Raw genomic sequence first — 15,348 nt, forward strand, 5'->3', positions numbered from 1 at the left:
CAAAACCCAACCCATCCCAGAGAAAAATAGAAATGACTGAAAGAAAGCGGAAAAATCATCATCATGTGTCGTTTACGTCCGTGTATTCGTCATAAGAAGGAACCCAAGCAGGAACGCAATCACCTCTATCATGTTTTCCGAGTTTGGAATGTCATGATGGGGATAAATGGTATATCGATACCCCGACCAGTCGGTCGAACCCGTTGGCCCCATATCCTCACTTTATCCTCCTCCCCCTCCTCCAACCCGCATCCCCTCCCGCGCGCCCTCGCTCATTGCGAGTTGGTCTGTACTCCTTGTCGCTTCAGGGTACCGCGCCGTACTTGCTTGCCGTCAATTTTCCTCCTCTTAACTTGCCCGCCTCCCTTCCCCATCGCAACACCTCTAATCGTAGGAAGAGCAGACCCGAACAATCATAGCTCCTTCTTTTCCTCCTTGCTTCCCATAACCTGCTTAGACACCTTGGGATCATCCTGGCCCTCCACAAAGGGGTACTTGATAGTCAAGCACCAGATGTCCAAGTAATCGCAGATGGTAACAATGACATCCACCACGAAGCTGCCATAGACGCCAACTGCCATGCCGAGCATGCAGAACATGAAGGCAACCTGATAGACACCATCGCCCAGCGCCGACGGCCAGCCGAGGTTCTTGAGGCCATCGGGCGCGTACGTATGAATGAGGGGGCCGAGCGAGTCAAAGACGCCTAAGCCGAGCGGGATCACCATGACGTTCCAGTAGGGGAAGTCGAGCTTGACGAGATGGGCCGTGATCATCTGGCCGACGCTGTAAGCGTTGACGATACCTGCGAACAAAACAAAGGGAACCAGGTGGCCGTGCAGAATGTTAGGCTGCAGCCACAGGTAGGCTACCACGAGCGTCCAGGTGGCGAAGAAGGGGAACAGACCGACGAGGGCGTAGCGCGAGCGGTCGCCACGGGCGCGGCGGGCGCGGATCACGTTGCGGGCGGACTCGACCGTGTTGTAGACCAGCACGACGGTGCCCTGGACCATGTACCACTCGGTGAAGGAGAGGTTGTAAAAGAAGCTGGGCAGGGTCAAGACGGTGCTGCCGAAGGTGAGGGTCTGGGGAACACCGAGCGTGGGGAGCATGCCCTGTTGCCAGAAGGAGGCGCCGCCGAGGTAGCCGGTCAGGGTGTAAACGCCCACGAGGATCAGGATGCCCTCAACGGGCCCGTTGACGATGCCCAGGGTGAGCGTCTTGGTGTGGTACTCATCCCAGGTTTGAACGTAGAAAGTCAGGAGAGAGGCGAAGACGGTCGCGACGGTGTACCAGCTCTGGCCCATGTTCTGGGAGGCGGCGAAGATAAGGCATTCGAGTGAGGTGTTGAGGGCGTCGACGCCATGATCGAAGAGTTCACCAAGAGGTCCGGATTGGCGAGTGCGGCGACTGTGTTAAGGATCATCGTCAGTCTACATTGTTCCAGTGGCTAAAGCATTTCATGCCAAGGGGAGAACTTACGCTTGGGTGCCGTCAACGGCATCAAAGGTCTGGTAGAGGAACAGACCGGCGGCCCAGCTGTAGTAGACCCAAGGCGGGCAATCCTGGTCGAGGGTAGGGTTGTACCATAACAGAGTAAGGAAGTTGGCGACGACGAACATAAAACCAGTGAGCGTGATCAGGTTGGGAGCCATGCTCATGGGGAACAGCTTGATGACAACATTGGTGTAGAAGGGCTTGAGGATGTATTTGGACGTCAAAGAGTGATCGACGGCCGAGTACTTGTATTGCCGCAAGTTCGGCAGCTTCTCCTGGCGTACGTAAACCATCTTGACTTTGGATCGAGGGTTTTATCCGTAGCGTCTAGCGGTCCAATCTGCTCTAAAGCTAGAATGGGCAAGTTTCTGGGTTGGAAGGTGGAATATCGCGTGAACGCCAGAAGTCTGGATGACTGACAATGGCTGTTCGTCCGGTATCGCTCTTCGGTGTTGCTAAGCAACCTAAGCTTGTGGCCTTGGAAGATCAAGGCGATAAGCCAATGCCTCGTTCAGGCTTTCGCGGGAGACAGTTCGCTCGGAGATGCTTTCTTCGTACAAGCCGAGATTTGAGGGGAGGGAGCTTGAGGGAAATATAGGGAGGGGACAATGATCCGAAAGTAAATAAAAGAAGAATGTCGAAGTCGGAGAAGGAGAAAATAAAGTGGATCTTTCCATCAAAAAGAACGGGGATCCGGCATAGAGTGGAACACTTTCTGCGCGCGTGGGTTGGCTTTCCCCTCACAGCCCCTCAGGATTCAGCTTCCCTTTATTTCACCAGGCTCGAAGGTGGGAAGGTTGGCCCAGTACGTACGACATATCATTTTGAACGGGACAATTGCTTGTTTTCAAGATGTCGTGTAATGTTGTCCTTGCTGGTTATGACGCGTCGCACTTCGCGCCCTGTTGAGAGGGAGGTCAACGTCGCACCGTTTTTCCCCTCCGTGTGACTTTCAACGCTTGCATGAATTCCGACTCCAATGTTGAGGCCCAGGTCCCGGCCACTTGGCCCAACCCCAAAGCTTGCGTCATATCCCTTCCTTGCACAATGAACCCTGATGGCCCGTGATTGACAAGGCAGCTGACAGCGGAGATAGTGTCATGTTCACTAGCTGTCTAAGGCGCATAAATGTACGGATGTGATCTCTTTACGAAGAGAAATCATGGTACGTAGACATAATGCAGTCAACCAACTGACCTATAGGAGTTCTAGATTCGTTGCTCATGGTTGAACTCATGGAGACGATCTCCAGTGGACGGTGTGCAGATTCGAGACCCCGATATCGACTACGACAGGACAAACTCCCTGGCCAGACTGCTCTCGCAGTTTCGTTCCACTAAGCTCTCATGCAGCCATGTTATCCAGAAGAAAGAACTCCGTAATTTTGTCTTTCTCTACCAAATAGTATGACGTAAAGTAATAATAGAGTACTAAAGTTTGGGGTAAAACGCCATGCGGACAACAAGCTAACACCAAACAACCAACATCCCTCAAGTTACCAAGGTAAAGGTCATAGCTGATACCTTACCCGTTTCATTAAGCTCTTTAAGCAACAGACGCCACAACCAACGCAGCCACGCCTTCCTCCTCGCTCCTGACAGTGATCTTCGTAGTAACACCCGATTTGGCCGAGAAGGCCATACGGACGTTGGCTACCACTCTGCCGCCATTGACAGTCTTTCCAAGGAGCTTGAGCGTATGTGTGGTCTGGTTGAGGGGCACATCTGTTCCCTCGAGGGGTTGTAGCGACAGAGTCTTTGCTAGTTGTTCAGTTGCATCTATTGAATGTTAATGGATGGGTCTGACAAGAGTCTAAAACCAGAGGGGTTTGACTTACCTGCTATGCTCTTCATGCTGCTGAGCAGCAATGTCTCCTCCGCCTCCTCCCCAGAAGCACCAACCTGCTCCCAAATATGCGCAAAGTTGCTGGCAAATACGGGAATGACATAATCACTTCCCGCCAAATCGAACTCGGCAACCTCGTACTCGTCATCGTATCCGGTTTCTTCAGGCTCACCGGTGCTGGGGTCGATCTCCTTGCTGGTGAACTTGAGGACGTTAGAGAAGGCGCTAACTGGTAGCGAACCTTCACCGTTGACCTTTCTGAATGCCACATACACCTTTCCGGGAACGTCGGTGTCGAGCTTCTCGGCCTGAATAATGAATAGCTCCTCGAGCTCTTCTTCCGAGGGAGTGGCTACGACAGAGACATTCTCTAATACGGTGTCGGGAAGAGTGTTTTTGACCTCGTATTGGAGCACGATATGCTCCTTGAAAATATGCTTGACAACTGAAACGACGTACTCAGTCTCCGCCTCGGTTAACTCTACCACCGGCGACGACTTGAGAACGGCGCCAAATTCTGCCATCTCGGGGATCTGCATCAACTCCTGAGCATACTTCTGCGCAGCCGCTGACGCTGATGCAGCCGCCTCAGCACTAGTGGGAGCCGCCTTGGTTGGTCCGACCTTGGGCGGCTTGAGAGAAGGTGTCGTAGCAGTCAGCTTCTTGGTCCTATCCTCGGCATCTGCTTGCTCGCGGGTAACAACAGGGATCTTGGAGATATCGAAAGGCGCCTCGAATGTCGACCTGTCGTCAGAAGTGACATATGTGACGAGCTGATGCTCGAAAAAGGGCAACGAGAACATGCTGTCTGTTGGAATGTTAGTATACCACACTATCTGGAGGGTAACAGATCGTAGACGGGAACTTACCATTCTTGACAAACCTGTTCGCAAGCTCATCCTCCTCCTTCATAAGCTTGAGGTTGAGAGCAGCACGATCGCGAACCTCGTCATCAACATCATCCAGACACCTGGTAAGAAGAACCTCCACGCTGCGCTTGACTTCAGGATCCTTCTGGCCAACACCGAACTTGGCAAGGGCAGTAACCGCTGCGGCGCGCACGATAGAGTTCTCGAGGACCACCCGATTGTAGATGTAGCGGATGTACTTGGTGGGTTGAGATGTCTTGGGTCCCTCAAGACCGAGGAGGTGAAGGACACGGACTGCCAACTTAGTGAACTCGCAGTCTTCGATGAATTCGCAGAGGTGAGCGAGGGCCTCCTCCTTGGATTCGGGAACGAATTTGATGAGGTCGAACATGCTCTCCACCACGGCGCGCTTGAACTCATAGCCGCCCTCATCGCGCAAGATACCGCTGAGGAACTGGAGCATGCCGGCCTGCTTGCTGGGGAACTTAAGACAGAGAGTACGGATAGCCTCAACAATCGTGATCTTGAACTCGTCGGTGATTTCAGACATGAAGCCAGAAATCTGCTTCATCAGGCGATCCACACTGGCCTCGTTCCCGGTCTTGAGTAGAGTAGTAATGGCAAAGGTAGCGATGGAGCGGTTGGTGTTGGAGATAAGGAGCTCAATGTCCGGGTTGCACACAGCAACGGCCGCCGGCTTGAAAGAAGCGAAGTTGTGAAGAATACGAAGAGCGGCGAACTTGGTAACAGCGCGGGGCGAGGTAAGGAAGAGCTGGAGGACATGGACTGCCTGGGTGACCTCAGCGTCGGTGACGTCCCGCATATCGCAGATCGCCTTCGCGGCCTCGAAGTTGACCATTTCGCTCTTGTGCCTGAGCCAGCCATCCAGCAACTGCATCATGGGCTTTCTAAGGTGCGGATCTTCGTCGGCCAGCTGGGCGGCAAGACGGACGAGCAACACGAGAGCGGCGGGGTTCTTGACGGCACCGGGGGCACCGAACTGCTGGACCATCTTGACCAATGCCATCCTGTCGTGCATGCGCATCTGATAGAGCAAGCCAATTGCGTGATACTGGGTCATGGTTGAGTTGTTGATGGGCAGGTCTCTGTTGGAAGATCCGAAACCGAGAGAGAAGCCGCCGGTCGACTTGGTGTTAGCTGCCGCTTCCGAGGCCTCATTCTGCCACCGTTTGACGACGTCCTTTGCGACGGGGAGAAGATGGTATGATGATACGAGGGCGGCCGAAGATACTGAGGGGTTTCTGTCGACAATGGCCGTCTTCATGACACGCTCGATGGACTGTACTGTGGTGGCCTGCAAAGGGTCGGGGTTAGCTCCACATTGGATAGCCATTTAAGGGGCCGAGGGGCGCATTGCAGGGGCTCGGGGATGGCCGCTTACATCGATGATGCGGCAAAGGGCGCGGATGGCATTCGGACGGTAGATGGCATCGGTACTACCGCCAGTATCCTTCATGATGGTGCTGGTAACCATAATGATATCCTCGGCCGAGTTGGCTAGCTCCTTGATGACAAGGTGGACCATCTGTCGTAGGCTGGCATCCTTGTTCTGGAAGAGCTTCGAGATACCGAAGAACAGCGTCGTCGCCTCGTTTGTCGGGAATCTTTCGCCGGTATAGAGGAGGAGGGCAATCTTGGTGAGGAGGATACGGCATTTGCGCGGCTGGATGGGGGAGTTGTTGAAGAGGCGGGCTGTATGTCGAACCACCGGTCAGTCTTGAGGAGGTTAGGAGCTAAGGGCCACGTCCACCCGACGACAAGGCCTCAGCTGTCTAGGTACTCAGGACTCACCCTCCTGGAAGACCTGGGTCCGGTCAACCTTGACCAGACCCGTCTCAGCATCCTCGTCCTTCTTGCCGTAATTCATAGCGGGCAGGGCGACGATGGGTGCTGGAGGTGTATTGTGGATTTGGGAAACCCAGGTTGTTGTTGTTCAGGTAAGCAAGTCGAGGCTAGAACAATAGAGGTACGAAATAACGGAGTAGCGGCTGCAATGTTGCCTGTGCGGCGGTGCGGCCAGCAAATATCCCCAACTCGCGACGTTGCCAATTCCGCTGCACAGTCGAGGGGGAGTCCACTGAGGTGTCAAGGAGTCCGTGCTCCACGCTGCCAGTGCACCTGAGAGGCTGAAAGCCCCCCGGAAGGAGCCAATTGCAAGCTTCCATGCATCGTCAACGTCAAGGGGTGTTACAGCGCACAGACCACTTGCTGTTATTTATACAGTTGCTTCCTTTCCGTTAGTTTTCTTTGGTTGAATTCAAGATCAATCACTCAAGATATCACACGGAATGATAAAGTACTCTTGGAAAACATGTTTGACAGAGATAAACCTGCTATGGCATTTGTGTTTCTGAAAGAAGAATAGGACGAAGGTCGCTAGTTACTACAACCACCATGAGGATACAGCAGTGCTGACACTACTAGTACGTCTCTCGCCTAACACTACGCTATCTTAATATTTATTGATACTCCTGAACCGGTTCAGTGTTGAGCTTTACACCCCAACTCGGACGCTGGCCGTCTTTGATTGTCAACCTGAACGACAGCTTGATACTGACCACCTTGCAAAGGGTGCATCGTCATGAGCCCTTTTTGCTATTGATTGTTTCTTTCCAATGGTAACCCCAGCCTGCACTTAAGGATACAGTAGGTCCGACCATCCGTCGCACCCATCTCTTCCTTTTCGTTACCTCCGGGAAGAGCACAAAGCCTCGCCTTGGCTTATAAAACATAAACCTTATTTTCCGATATGGTTGCTTGTTCGCTTTTGGGCGTTTCCGTTGGCGCAGCTCCCTATGTTATTCTTCGGTCCCGTCCCTCACATGCGTAGCATCAGCGATAGGATGCCCAAATGGACCCTATGACATGGAAGCAGCTTCTATCGCTTCTGCGTCAACATGCGCCTCAGCTGGAACCATTGCCGAAGCCTCGGGCTGCGCCTCAGTTTGTACCTCCGCCTGTGCTTCGAGTTGCATCTCCGGTTGTTCCTCGCCTTGTACATGTGCTTGGTCCCCCGCTTCCGCAGCATTTGCTTGCTCCTGCTCATTTTGTCGATACTCGGTATTGATGGGGATTCCGTTCGCTATGTCGGCTTCCTTGCGGTCCGGATTCTTGCCGCATGCAATCACGGCATTTCTCTCCTTCTTACCCAGCACAACGAGATCAAACGAAGGAGGCAAAATAGCATCAACCCTTTAACAGACGTGTCAGTAACAACTAGGGGAGGTTTCGTGGCAAGGTGTCATGCCACTCACTTTAGGAAGTCTTGCTTTAGCAAGCGAGCTTTGTCTCGCAAAGCCTGCTGGTCCCGAGGGCGCACAAAAGGAAGCTTGCCCTCCTTTATCTCCTTCTCAATGACGCTCCATTTGCACTTGTACATATCCACCGCCTTGACCAACTGCCTGATGTCGTCGCGAACCCAAGGCGACCGTTGTTGTGGTTCTCTTGCCTTGCGGTTGGCTGCCGAGAGCTCCCTCGTGCGTTGCGCGACAAACTCAAAGTCGGGCTCGGCCTGCGTGTCGGTGAACGGTGAGTACCTAGCCACAGCAGCGACAGCGGCAGCAGCAGTAGCGGCAGATGAAGAAGGCGTCTCAGCATCCCCCGATGCACCCTCTGCGGCAGGCATGGGAACAGTGGGCTTGTTCCGGCGTGTCCTTGGCTTTTTAGCTGGTCGTTTGCCCGCATCTGCTCCATCGGCTACACCCCCATTCTCGCCTGGAGAAGCACGCTTAGAACGGCCTAGCTGGGCGGCAGATCGTGCGTACTCAACGCCGTTTTGAATGGCACCCGGGTGGCCAGGGTATACCACAGATGATGATGGTTGAGCGTCGTAGTTAGGGGGGTATGAGGCGCGCCCCAATGAGGCGTAACTGCTCGATGCAAACCCGTAGCCTTGATCGAGGAGATCCTGGGTCGTCGAATAACTTCCATCCTGTGATTGTGAAGCACCGCTCTCCGATTCCTGATCCTGCTTCATAGCACGAAGAGCTGCCATATACGGCTGCTGTCTTTGCCTGCAATATATATCATATTAGCATAGGACCATTTAGCCGAGGAGGTTATAGGCGTACCCAGTATGTGCCAGTGACTCGCTCTCCAACTGAGACTGAATCTGCGAATCCACTGCCGATGAATCTGGCGCGCCATAGTGGGTAGCTGGGTAGGACGGTCCCGGTGTCACAGGTTGTAGTTGTCGTTTGATTTCCTGGAAACAGGCTTCCAGGCTCTCCCTAATAGCCCGTAGAGAGCTCTGAGGGTCATAGAATTTCTTGATTTGCTCCAAGCAAGCTTGAAGAGTTGCGGGGTCGATGGCTTCATTGGGCAGGTATTCGCAGATGGACCGCAACCGTGTAATATACTCTTCCTTGTGCCAAGGGTCATCGTTAGGGTCAATGCCCGGGACAAACTTCAGCAGCAAAGCATCCTTGTTGCCTTGTTTGAAGTCCTCTACTGCTTCCATACTTGGGCTCTCTTGACAAAACGTGTCCGACAATACCTCCGACCGGCTTATCGGAAATTGGTTCTGCACCTCGAGATCTTTGAGAGTGGCCATGAACAGAAGCGTCCGGATTTCCACAACTTGAGTCATGATGTCTTCTGGCTTAAGGACCGCCGAGTTCTCAACTTCATCCACTACCATAGACTGGGCGATTATGTCATCGCAGACTTGCAGGTCGGTCAAGGGGTCTTCGGAATGATCCTGCTGAATCACGTCAATTCGATCGAAGATTTTAACAAGATTGGCGAGCGTCACGATCTTGCAGGCGTCGGAACCGGCCGGTGAGGTAGGGTCGACTTCCAGGGTCGAAAGAACGTGCTTGAGATTGATGCTGGGTTGGCTCTGGTTCGAGACATACCGTAAGCGGTACATGTCGAACTCGTCTTCCAAGGCTGCCTGCTCAACAAGGTCTCTCTGTTGAGGGTCTGTTGTGGCCAGTAGAGTGAACAGTTTGTCTGCCGAAGCGAAGAGATGCGGCAACATGCGGCTCATCAAGAGCCTCTCCTTTCCCTTCTTTACCGGAGTTCTGCCCGACTCGGAATCTGTGAAAATAGGTACCTCACGAGCCGGGGTACCAGTGAGTGATGTTGAAGTGCCTCTACGAAGACCGATACCTATTGTAAAGGATCAATGAGTATTCTTGGCAAACAGATCATTTACTCTTACCTGGGGTTTCTGGTTGAGAGGAGAAGGCATCTGTCCCAGAGACACGTGTAAGAACGCTATTAACGCTCACCATGCTCCCAGCACGGGCATCACGGCGCGTGCTTCGACGAGCAACTTCAACAACGGCTTGCTCACTTTGGCCTTTCGGGGCTGGGATAGGAGGAGGAGGCATCTCTGATTCCTGAGCACCAGTGAGGGTTGGGTCAATCTGAGCATCCTGAACCGGATGCTGCTGAAGCTGCTGCTGCTCTACCTGTTCCCCTTGAGGAGGTGGCGGAGATTGCTGCTGAAGACGCGTGGCACGCCGGACAGCAACTGTCGTTCCCTCGGCCGGTTGCTGTTGCCGCGTGGCAGGACGACCTCTCCCGCGTCCTGTCATTGTTCCCCTCACTGATTCTCTGAGCAGCACGTTTCGTGAACTCAACTGTCGAGGAAGATGGATGGGAATGCGCGTGCTGTCGTCGACGACAATCGAAGAAGGGTTGGGGTTAGGGTTCAATCCGTGCCGACGAAGTTTGTTTTGAGATTTTCGCTGACGATTTCGGGGTTGGAGGAGGGAGGCCCATTCAATTCTTTTGCCAAGGACGGGAAGCTGGCCCCACCACTACATAGGCCCTGATAATTCACGTGACAGCATAGCAGCGTCGTCATCCATTCCAGGGGACAATCGGTTACGTGAACCGCGTCTTGCAGCGGGCAAGCGCAACCTCATGCCGGACGTAACATTCACTTCGATATTTCGAGCAATGTGAGTTCCTACCGTGACCTCTACGTCCAGGTCTCAAAATACCTTGTGGTGAGCCCGCTGCATAAGTGATGATGCCGACTTACCTAACTACCGCAGGTATATTATTCAACCATGGTAATGACTCCACTATGTGTGTTCAAGGGTACCTCTTCAGTGCACCCTGGATTTCCGTTTCCTACTTGGGCATCATTGAGAGCTCTGAACAGTCCTCGACCTGACTAACCCCAAGTTTTCATGTCACGCAACGTAGCTACGGAGTTACCGCGGTTATTCTGAAGGGTTGTTGGAAATTAGTATTCAGGATCATAGGACAACATCGTGGCATTTGCTCTCAGTCAAGAGGGTTCGTCTGGATGAACAGGTATCAGACTGGTAAGAGCCGGATGTGAGCGCATGCTCCCGGAGACTGAGTCGCTGGAAAAGTCCCAAGGTACCTACGTAAAGCTTACCGACTACCGGGACCTTATAAAGACCGCAAACTGCCAAGTATCCTCTGCCACAGCGTCCATTTCGGTCAATGTGTTAGAGTGGTGGTGGTTTCCACGAGACGAGAAATCATGTCCCTTGGGAGCCTCATTCAAGTCGGAAACACTAGCTGCAACATAAGCATCCGTTGTTACAGCAATCCGCAAGGGGTTCGAACCGACCCTACATACACAACTGACTGGCTGGCTGGCGGTAAGGCCTCGTGGAATAAACGCACATAATGATATAACCAAACTCATGGAAAGAGCTTTTGCTATGGCTTTGACATCGCTTTCTCCTCGTGGGTAGTTTTTACTAATCGCCCTGTGTTTTGGTGAACATCGGATATCAGTTCCGTTGGGCGGTTTACCCCTGACCTATGGTGGATCTCTAACAGACACTAAGGGGCTGTTGCAGTCAAACAAGCAAGACCCTGTTAGGTGAGGGATAGCTGAAATAAATATCGCCAAGTTGCCCGCCGCGGTTGTTGTTTGAATAGGTAGGTACGGCCCGTGGGCAACAGATGCCCGGTTCCTTGGGGGCGACCAGGGGGGAATCCAAGCGCGCAGTGGCTGTGCGACGTGCACCCTTTCTCGTGCATCAACCCCAGCATTTCCAAGAAAAGCTCCAAAAGGCTGGAACCCCTGATTAAACACTCCATCTGTCAACGGACCGCAGAACTTCCATCGCGACTTTTGCCTCTGGCCAGTTCTGCTCTGATTCCGCCTTTGGCACTGACATTGGGCAGAATCACCATCTGTCCGCCTTTTCAATCGCTCCTAACTGTCTTTACCTCCTCAACTCCATGCGGTGAGACGACAGTTTTCTACTTCTTTACCTTCTTTGGTCCCGCGCCAGCTCTTCTCGATATCCTGACGATCACCACGTTTGTGAAGACGCCGATCACAACGCTATCAATATACATCCGCCTTCTGGCAACATTGACCCCGATTTCAACAAGACAGACACCGACCTAAAGTCGCCGCCACCATGAGACTACGACAGCTTCTCATCCCCTCCCTTGCGGCCACTGCCGTCCTCGCGCAGTCGACGACGGACAGCAGCAAGCAGCTCGAGAAAAATGCGGCTATCGATTCCCTAGTCGACGTTCCACCGGCCGTCAAGAAGTACGGCACTAAAGATGCGCCTGTCGATGGCAAGGATGGGAAGCCGCACGCGGGCCCCTTTGTCGACTTTGAGTCTTCTGCTCCCGAAACCACCAAGGACTTGCCTGTTTTGAAAGACCGCCCAGAAGATCCAACAATTGTAGGGGGGAAGAAGATACCCGACACCAACGATGGAGTGATGGACGACCCCAGCCGACAGGAGCCCAAGGAAGGTACCACAGGCACAAGCGGTGGTGTAAGCGAGAAGACCAAGGAGAGGATCTTGAAGGAAAACGAGACTGGCGAGAAGGTCCAAAACACGCCTCAGGCTCCCAAGGAGGCTCCTCCCCTGCCGCACGTTGAGCAGGACAAGATCGACAAAGAAATGCAGGACAAATATGGTGATAAGGCAGCAGACGATATCACGGGCTTCGAGGTGAGCTTAGCATGTCTACCCGGTTGTACCGGGGCCCAGCTAACAATCAGTTCAGAAACCAACAGATCTCCCTGACAAAACCCACGATAAATCCCCCCCTCTGCCTGACTCGGCCGGTAGAATCGATCACCTAGACGTTTCCAGTGGGGAGAAGACAGCAAGCCTCGGCGATCTCGACAAAGGCACTGAAGGCGTCATCAGACCTTTCCATTCCTTCTTCCTTTCGTTCACTATGATTCTCTTCTCCGAGATCGGCGACAAGACTTTCCTCGTGGCTGCCCTGATGGCCATGAAGCACGACCGCCTTGTTGTGTTTTCTGGCGCTTTTGCTGCCTTGATCACCATGACCATCCTCTCAGCCGTCCTGGGACATGCCGTACCCACGCTTATTCCCAAAAAGATCACCAACTTCCTAGCTGCTGGTCTGTTCCTTATCTTTGGAGCTCGGCTGCTCCGCGAAGGTATGGCCATGAGTCCCGATGAAGGTGTTTCCGCCGAGATGCAGGAGGTAGAACAGGAGCTCGAGGAGAAGGAACACCTTGCCCGTAAGCAGGGCCGCAGGAGGTCGAGCGTCTCTCCCTACAGTTTGGAAATGGGCCTCGGTAACCGCAAGTCTCGCTCCAAGTCCCGCTTCCCAACGCCGCCCCGAAGCCCCTCCAGCTCCCCCGATGCACGGAACGCATCGCCGCGTGGAAGAAACCTTACGGAATGCCTTGCCGGTTTTAACAACCTTGTGTCACTTCTTCTCAGTCCTGCCTGGGTCCAAACTTTCGTTATGACCTTTTTGGGCGAGTGGGGTGACCGCAGCCAAATTGCAACCATTGCCATGGCGGCTGGTCAGGACTATTGGTGGGTAACGCTTGGGGCTGTTGTGGGCCACGGTATTTGCACAAGTGTTGCCGTCATCGGTGGAAAGGCTATTGCAGGCAAGGTCAGCCTGAAAGTTGGTAAGTTGACCATAGTTCTTCTCTCAACAGACGCATGCTAACCCTCGCGCTCTAGTCACTGTCGGTGGTGCTGTGGCCTTCCTCGTCTTCGGCGTCATTTACTTGGTTGAGGCCCTTTATTCCTAGGCCAGCACTGCTCATGACGCCCCCATCTTAAATTCGTCACTTGCGCCTTTAACACCATTATGTCAACCGTTCGCGCCTGTTTCCTAGAGCTAGTGCTTGTAATTGCCTCAGAAACTGCATTGGACATAGGAGGCAAGGTTTTCAGAGACTCTTTTCTCTTCCTCTTTATAATCTAGAAGGGGTTCATTTGCTCTGCAACGCAGAATCATGCTGGGCCAACCGACAAGGCCATATAAACATAGGCATACCCCAACATGCCTTACCGGAATGATACGGTCGTGGCGCCTTTTCTTCTCCCTCCCATTATATTTTCTTTTATCTTCAACGCTCCCTTACGCGAAGTGTAATATCTCAACGGCATTGACGGATATTGGTATGGCGGATCATGATACGGGCTGGGAATACGGATTTCACATACATATGGGCTATTGTGGCGGTGGATACTTGCTGTATCAAATTCGGAGTAAAGTTCTAGAAAAACGGAATGATATCACGACATCTCCCTAGGGTGGGAAGAGTGGAATGGGTCAAGTCACAATGTATTCTACTTGTGAAGGCTTCTGTTGCGACAAGGTGATCGTCTATCGCCGTCGTGAAAGAAGCCTATTCAAATTGGAGTGACAAAACAAGCATGGCAGAAAGCATTTCACTGTCGGCAGAATCACAAAGTTATGCCAAATTGGATAGAGCGAAAGCTGGCGGCGCTGGCATTTATACATAATTGAATCAACGGGATCACCTTCCAAATGGCAAGTCCATCCCCGGTAGTTGTAGACTAGAGGTAGAGGTATGTGTAAACTGATTTTGACGTTGAAGGCAGTTTTCTTCGTTGACTATGGCTCACGACAGATGTTTGTCGTAGTTGCACAATTGAGGTCTTGGAGACAAGGCATGGGGAGCAAGGGAGGTGAAGTCGTGCCTGAATGCCAAGACTTTGCAAACGGTCGAGCTGCGTGATGACGTAGTTGAGGCATCAGGCCCCGGGCGTCCCCCTCGACTTTATCTGATACGGTTCATGTCTTCCTTCTCGCTCGTCAACTATTCGAGTCCTTCAAACACCCACACTCTTCGACGAGAACCTAGAGTTTTTACCTACACTGCAATATTGTGGTGCTTTTCATTCTACAACCGCACCAGCTCTTCGACCGCGATACCGTCTACCTTTCCCGTCTTTACAGCAAACGATTATCACCCATTTCAACCCTTCAGTTGTCCATATTACTCACGATACTATGTCGGGTGTTGTCGAGTCAGTCCAGGCCAAGGCCCAGGAAGTCGCGTAAGGCCTCCGTATTTGAAGAGTACCTGGCCGGATACTTGATATTGATGCTTAATGACGGGAACAGGAAAGAGGACTACGACCGCGCCAAAACCCTGATCAACGATGCTGCAAAGAGCGGGTCCTACTTGTATCCCGTCAAGGTCTGTTCGCATACCTTTGCAGTGAAACCCTCTCGGCCGGAATATCATGTTGACGATGCTTTTCTTAATATTCTAGGGAATCTTCTACTTCTTGAGCCATCGCAGCCTTTGGAAGCCCCTCCTTAAGAAGTTGGCCCCTATTGTGACGCTGTCTGTCGGAGTGGTGACGGGCATGTTTTTCTTCACCTACGTGCCGCAACTCGCGCTCATGACTTTCGTCAACGGACCTCTCGCAGTCTTCACCACAGCAGTGCTCGTCTTGAACGAGAGCTCTGCGGTCATTTCGTTCCTCTCCAGGAACTTTGTGATGCAGGATGCCCTCTTGGACACCTTTGACGGCACCCTGGTTTCCAGGGACGCTACCAACCTCGTCAGTGAAGGCAGAGAGCTCAAGTCGGGCAGAGATCCCATTCAGAGATTGGGAAAGATTCTCAAGAACCCCTTCCAGCGTTTCAGCCCCAAGGCATTGGTTCGATATATCATGTACCTGCCGCTCAACTTCATTCCAGGTACAGAGCAATTTCCCCCCTCCCCCCACCATTGCACTACGTTTCTCATGAGTTACATATGCTAATACAAAAGTTGGATAGTTGTCGGCACGGTAGCATTCATTATCTTGCAAGGTAAGTGCTCGTCCTCTGTTTACATGTGAGATGTGGCACTAACGTCCGATAGGACGCTCTCGCGGCAGCACGGTTCACG

The 15,348-nt window shown here is 52.7% G+C and overlaps 4 protein-coding genes across 4 annotated transcripts; 1 reads left to right on the forward strand and 3 right to left on the reverse strand.

Annotated features, from left to right (window-relative positions):
- Positions 1-245: 245 nt before the first annotated feature.
- SMAC4_05436 (uncharacterized protein) lies at positions 246-2,153 on the reverse strand. Its single transcript, XM_003347089.2, has 2 exons — positions 1,483-2,153; positions 246-1,410 (listed from the first exon to the last, which is right to left on the reverse strand). Exons 1-2 carry the CDS (start codon positions 1,788-1,790, stop codon positions 414-416), a joined length of 1,305 nt encoding a protein of 434 aa, XP_003347137.1. The 5' UTR covers positions 1,791-2,153; the 3' UTR covers positions 246-413.
- A 475-nt stretch (positions 2,154-2,628) lies between these two features.
- On the reverse strand, positions 2,629-6,147 carry SMAC4_05435 (uncharacterized protein). Its single transcript, XM_003347088.2, has 5 exons — positions 6,024-6,147; positions 5,614-5,924; positions 4,212-5,526; positions 3,335-4,150; positions 2,629-3,275 (listed from the first exon to the last, which is right to left on the reverse strand). The coding sequence occupies exons 1-5, from the start codon at positions 6,097-6,099 to the stop codon at positions 3,043-3,045; spliced, it is 2,751 nt and encodes a 916-aa protein (XP_003347136.1). The 5' UTR covers positions 6,100-6,147; the 3' UTR covers positions 2,629-3,042.
- A 369-nt stretch (positions 6,148-6,516) lies between these two features.
- Positions 6,517-10,966, reverse strand: SMAC4_05434 (uncharacterized protein). The gene is made up of 4 exons (XM_066090291.1): positions 9,397-10,966; positions 8,303-9,344; positions 7,487-8,245; positions 6,517-7,424 (listed from the first exon to the last, which is right to left on the reverse strand). The coding sequence occupies exons 1-4, from the start codon at positions 9,773-9,775 to the stop codon at positions 7,091-7,093; spliced, it is 2,514 nt and encodes an 837-aa protein (XP_065945526.1). The 5' UTR covers positions 9,776-10,966; the 3' UTR covers positions 6,517-7,090.
- A 152-nt stretch (positions 10,967-11,118) lies between these two features.
- Positions 11,119-13,990, forward strand: SMAC4_05433 (uncharacterized protein). Its single transcript, XM_066090290.1, has 3 exons — positions 11,119-12,151; positions 12,207-13,098; positions 13,154-13,990. Exons 1-3 carry the CDS (start codon positions 11,600-11,602, stop codon positions 13,222-13,224), a joined length of 1,515 nt encoding a protein of 504 aa, XP_065945527.1. The 5' UTR covers positions 11,119-11,599; the 3' UTR covers positions 13,225-13,990.
- Positions 13,991-15,348: the final 1,358 nt, after the last annotated feature.

Source organism: Sordaria macrospora, chromosome 1 (genome assembly GCF_033870435.1).
Source record: "Sordaria macrospora chromosome 1, complete sequence".
In the NCBI taxonomy this organism is placed as follows: domain Eukaryota; kingdom Fungi; phylum Ascomycota; class Sordariomycetes; order Sordariales; family Sordariaceae; genus Sordaria; species Sordaria macrospora.

Coding starts and splice junctions, on each gene's coding strand:
- SMAC4_05436 (XM_003347089.2), bottom strand. CDS start 1,790: ATGGTTTACGTACGCCAGGAGAAGCTGCCGAACTTGCGGCAATACAAG. Junction 1,411..1,482: donor GCCGTTGACGGCACCCAAGC/GTAAGTTCTCCC, acceptor TCCTTAACACAG/TCGCCGCACTCGCCAATCCG.
- SMAC4_05435 (XM_003347088.2), bottom strand. CDS start 6,099: ATGAATTACGGCAAGAAGGACGAGGATGCTGAGACGGGTCTGGTCAAG. Junction 5,925..6,023: donor GACCCAGGTCTTCCAGGAGG/GTGAGTCCTGAG, acceptor TTCGACATACAG/CCCGCCTCTTCAACAACTCC. Junction 3,276..3,334: donor CAGCATGAAGAGCATAGCAG/GTAAGTCAAACC, acceptor AACATTCAATAG/ATGCAACTGAACAACTAGCA.
- SMAC4_05434 (XM_066090291.1), bottom strand. CDS start 9,775: ATGACAGGACGCGGGAGAGGTCGTCCTGCCACGCGGCAACAGCAACCG. Junction 8,246..8,302: donor GAGTCACTGGCACATACTGG/GTACGCCTATAA, acceptor TATATATTGCAG/GCAAAGACAGCAGCCGTATA. Junction 7,425..7,486: donor CTAAAGCAAGACTTCCTAAA/GTGAGTGGCATG, acceptor CGTCTGTTAAAG/GGTTGATGCTATTTTGCCTC.
- SMAC4_05433 (XM_066090290.1), top strand. CDS start 11,600: ATGAGACTACGACAGCTTCTCATCCCCTCCCTTGCGGCCACTGCCGTC. Junction 12,152..12,206: donor ACGATATCACGGGCTTCGAG/GTGAGCTTAGCA, acceptor CAATCAGTTCAG/AAACCAACAGATCTCCCTGA. Junction 13,099..13,153: donor CAAGGTCAGCCTGAAAGTTG/GTAAGTTGACCA, acceptor CTCGCGCTCTAG/TCACTGTCGGTGGTGCTGTG.